This window comes from Mirounga leonina, unplaced genomic scaffold (assembly GCF_011800145.1).
Source record: "Mirounga leonina isolate KUSES-001 unplaced genomic scaffold, KU_Mleo_1.0 Mir_376, whole genome shotgun sequence".
In the NCBI taxonomy this organism is placed as follows: domain Eukaryota; kingdom Metazoa; phylum Chordata; class Mammalia; order Carnivora; family Phocidae; genus Mirounga; species Mirounga leonina.
The window spans coordinates 9,179,672-9,181,930 of NW_023270718.1; the positions used below are offsets into that span (position 1 = coordinate 9,179,672).

General features: G+C 67.2%; 1 protein-coding gene across 4 annotated transcripts in view; it reads right to left on the minus strand.

The window, feature by feature from the left end:
• Positions 1-1,031: 1,031 nt before the first annotated feature.
• SBK2 (SH3 domain binding kinase family member 2) overlaps positions 1,032-2,259 on the minus strand; it is a 5,064-nt gene continuing 3,836 nt past the window's right edge. For all 4 annotated transcript variants that reach the window (XM_034986346.1, XM_034986349.1, XM_034986348.1 and 1 more), the window contains one exon: positions 1,032-1,980. In XM_034986346.1, coding sequence (XP_034842237.1) covers positions 1,318-1,980 — 663 coding nt within the window. In that variant the 3' untranslated portion in view covers positions 1,032-1,317. The remainder of the gene's footprint in view (positions 1,981-2,259) is intronic.

A 2,259-nucleotide genomic window follows, 5' to 3' on the forward strand; every position in this document is an offset into this window, starting at 1 on the left:
TTGCTCTGGGCGGGTGGCCAAAGAAGGCGAGGAGAGGAAGACAGAGTGTTTGCAAACAGGGCAGCTGCCAAGAAGGGGCCGGGGTGGCGGGGGAAGAAGGTGTGAAGGAGAGAGGGGCCCAGCTGGTGACTGGCAGTGGCGCCTGGGTGACTTTTCTCCTCCTGCTACACACACGCGCACTCAAGGTCTCGTGGACACGCAGACACGGGCCTGATGTCCACACACACAGAGCCAGGCGCACGCAAGCTTCCGTCCTGTCCCCTCACACACAGGCTCCAACGCTCGGACACACGAAACACAGTCACGTCACCGTGTCTCCCCCACGGGCCATGACTTGTGCACACCCACGGGCCCAGACGCTCACGGACACACACATCTGCAGAAACTCCCGCCCCAGTCCAGCAGGAGCGCCCGAGCCCGGACAGCTCTGGTGCTCGGGGCCCCTGCTCGCACGCAGGCCCGTGCAGAGACAGGCTCACACGGTCCCGACATGCACACCGAGGCCAGCCTCGGGCACGCGGCACGGCCACACCACGGGACCGTGTTCTGCCGCTCTGTCTCTCTGTCTGCCTGTCCGTCCCTCGCTCCGTCTCTCTGCCTGACAACACGCTGTCCAGTCTTCCCCAAGGGGACAGACCAGCAGCATCATGGAGACCTAAGTGCTGGATGAAGCTGGGTGAGAGAAGAGAGGGCACATTATCGAGAGGCGACAGCCTGGCGCGTCGTGGGCAGAAGCCACGGGGCCGAGGGAGTGAGTGAGACCCAGCCGGGGGGAGAGACAGGGCCAGAAGACAGGGACACGGAGGCGGTGGCACAGAACCAGACGGGGGCATTTATTGAGCAAACATCTTTGGCCAGGACGGCTCCGGCTACGCGGGGCACCTCGCAGGACCCCTCGCAGGACGGGCGGGACCCCCCCAGCAGGACACGCAGAAGAGCCACACTGACCCAAGCAGACAGCTTGCAGGGGATGAGCGTCCCAGAGGGGAGGGAGCGGGGGTGGGGTGGGGATGTGGTAGGAACACGGGGCGGGGGGCCTTGCACCGAGGGCAGGCCTCGCTGAGCAGGGCAGCGGAAGCACCCAGGGTGTGCGGGAGCCGAGGGTAGGAGCCACAAGCCCGCGGGCAAGGGGAGCAAAGGTGCCAGAGCCCTGGGGAAGACGGGGACGGTGGGACAGACCGGTGGCTGTCTCAGCGATGCCCCCCACCCCCGGCCACAGGAGGGACACAGAATGCCCACGTGGGAGGTAAGGAAGGCAGAAAGGGGAAAACAGGCAAGAGAGAAGCCAAAAGCCACCACAAGAAGGCAGAGGTGACCTCAGGATGTGGGGCCCACCTGGTTCCCTTTCCGAGTCTCTGCAGGCAAGGTGGGCTCGGGCTGTCCCCCCTCCTCTCCAACCTGCTCTCCGTCCCCCTCCTCTACCTCTTCAGCTTCCTCCTCCTGCTGCCTCCAGGGACGCCCCAGGTAGCCCCGGACGGAGCTCACCGGGCTCCTCTTCCGGGGGTGAGGGTCCAGCAGCCCCCACAGGAGACTGTCGGCCACAGGCGTCAGGCCGAACCAGGGCTGAGGACGGTCCTCGGGCTGGCCCGACGCCTGCCAGATGAGGAAGTCCTCGTAGAAGGGGTCGGCCTCGGCCAGGGGTTGGTCCCAGGGGAAGTAGCCGGTGAGAAGGCAGAAGAGCAGGACCCCCAGTGCCCAAGCGTCCAGGGCAGGTTGGATGGGCAGGCCCTCAGGGAGGGGCGGGGGGCCGCAGAGCTCGGGGGCCGTGTAAGGGATGGGCGGCCCAGCCAGGCGCAACAGTGTCCCACGGGGCCTCGTGTGGCCGAAGTCGGTCAGCTTGACCCACTGGCAGGCCGGGTCGCACACCAGCACGTTCTCGGGCTTGATGTCCCGGTACACCAGGCCACGGGAGTGGATGTGCTCCAGGGCCGAGGCCAGCTGGGCCGCACAGCGCTGGACTGCCCGCCGCGGGAGGCCCACCTGCGGGGGATTGACGTCAGGGCCTCCTGCCCTTCCCTGGACAGCCGGCAGGGACCTGAGGCCATGCAGCAGCTCCTCAGTCCCAGGGGGGCCCAGGACACTGAAGGACCTCCAACAGACCTGCCACGGGGAGGCCCAGCGTGACCCTGTGAGGCCCAGCGTGACCCCGTGAGGTCCAGCGAGGCCCAGTGTGACCCCGTGAGGCACTGTGAGGCCCAGCGTGACCCCGTGAGGTCCAGTGAGGCCCAGTGTGACCCCGTGAGGCACTGTGAGGCCCAG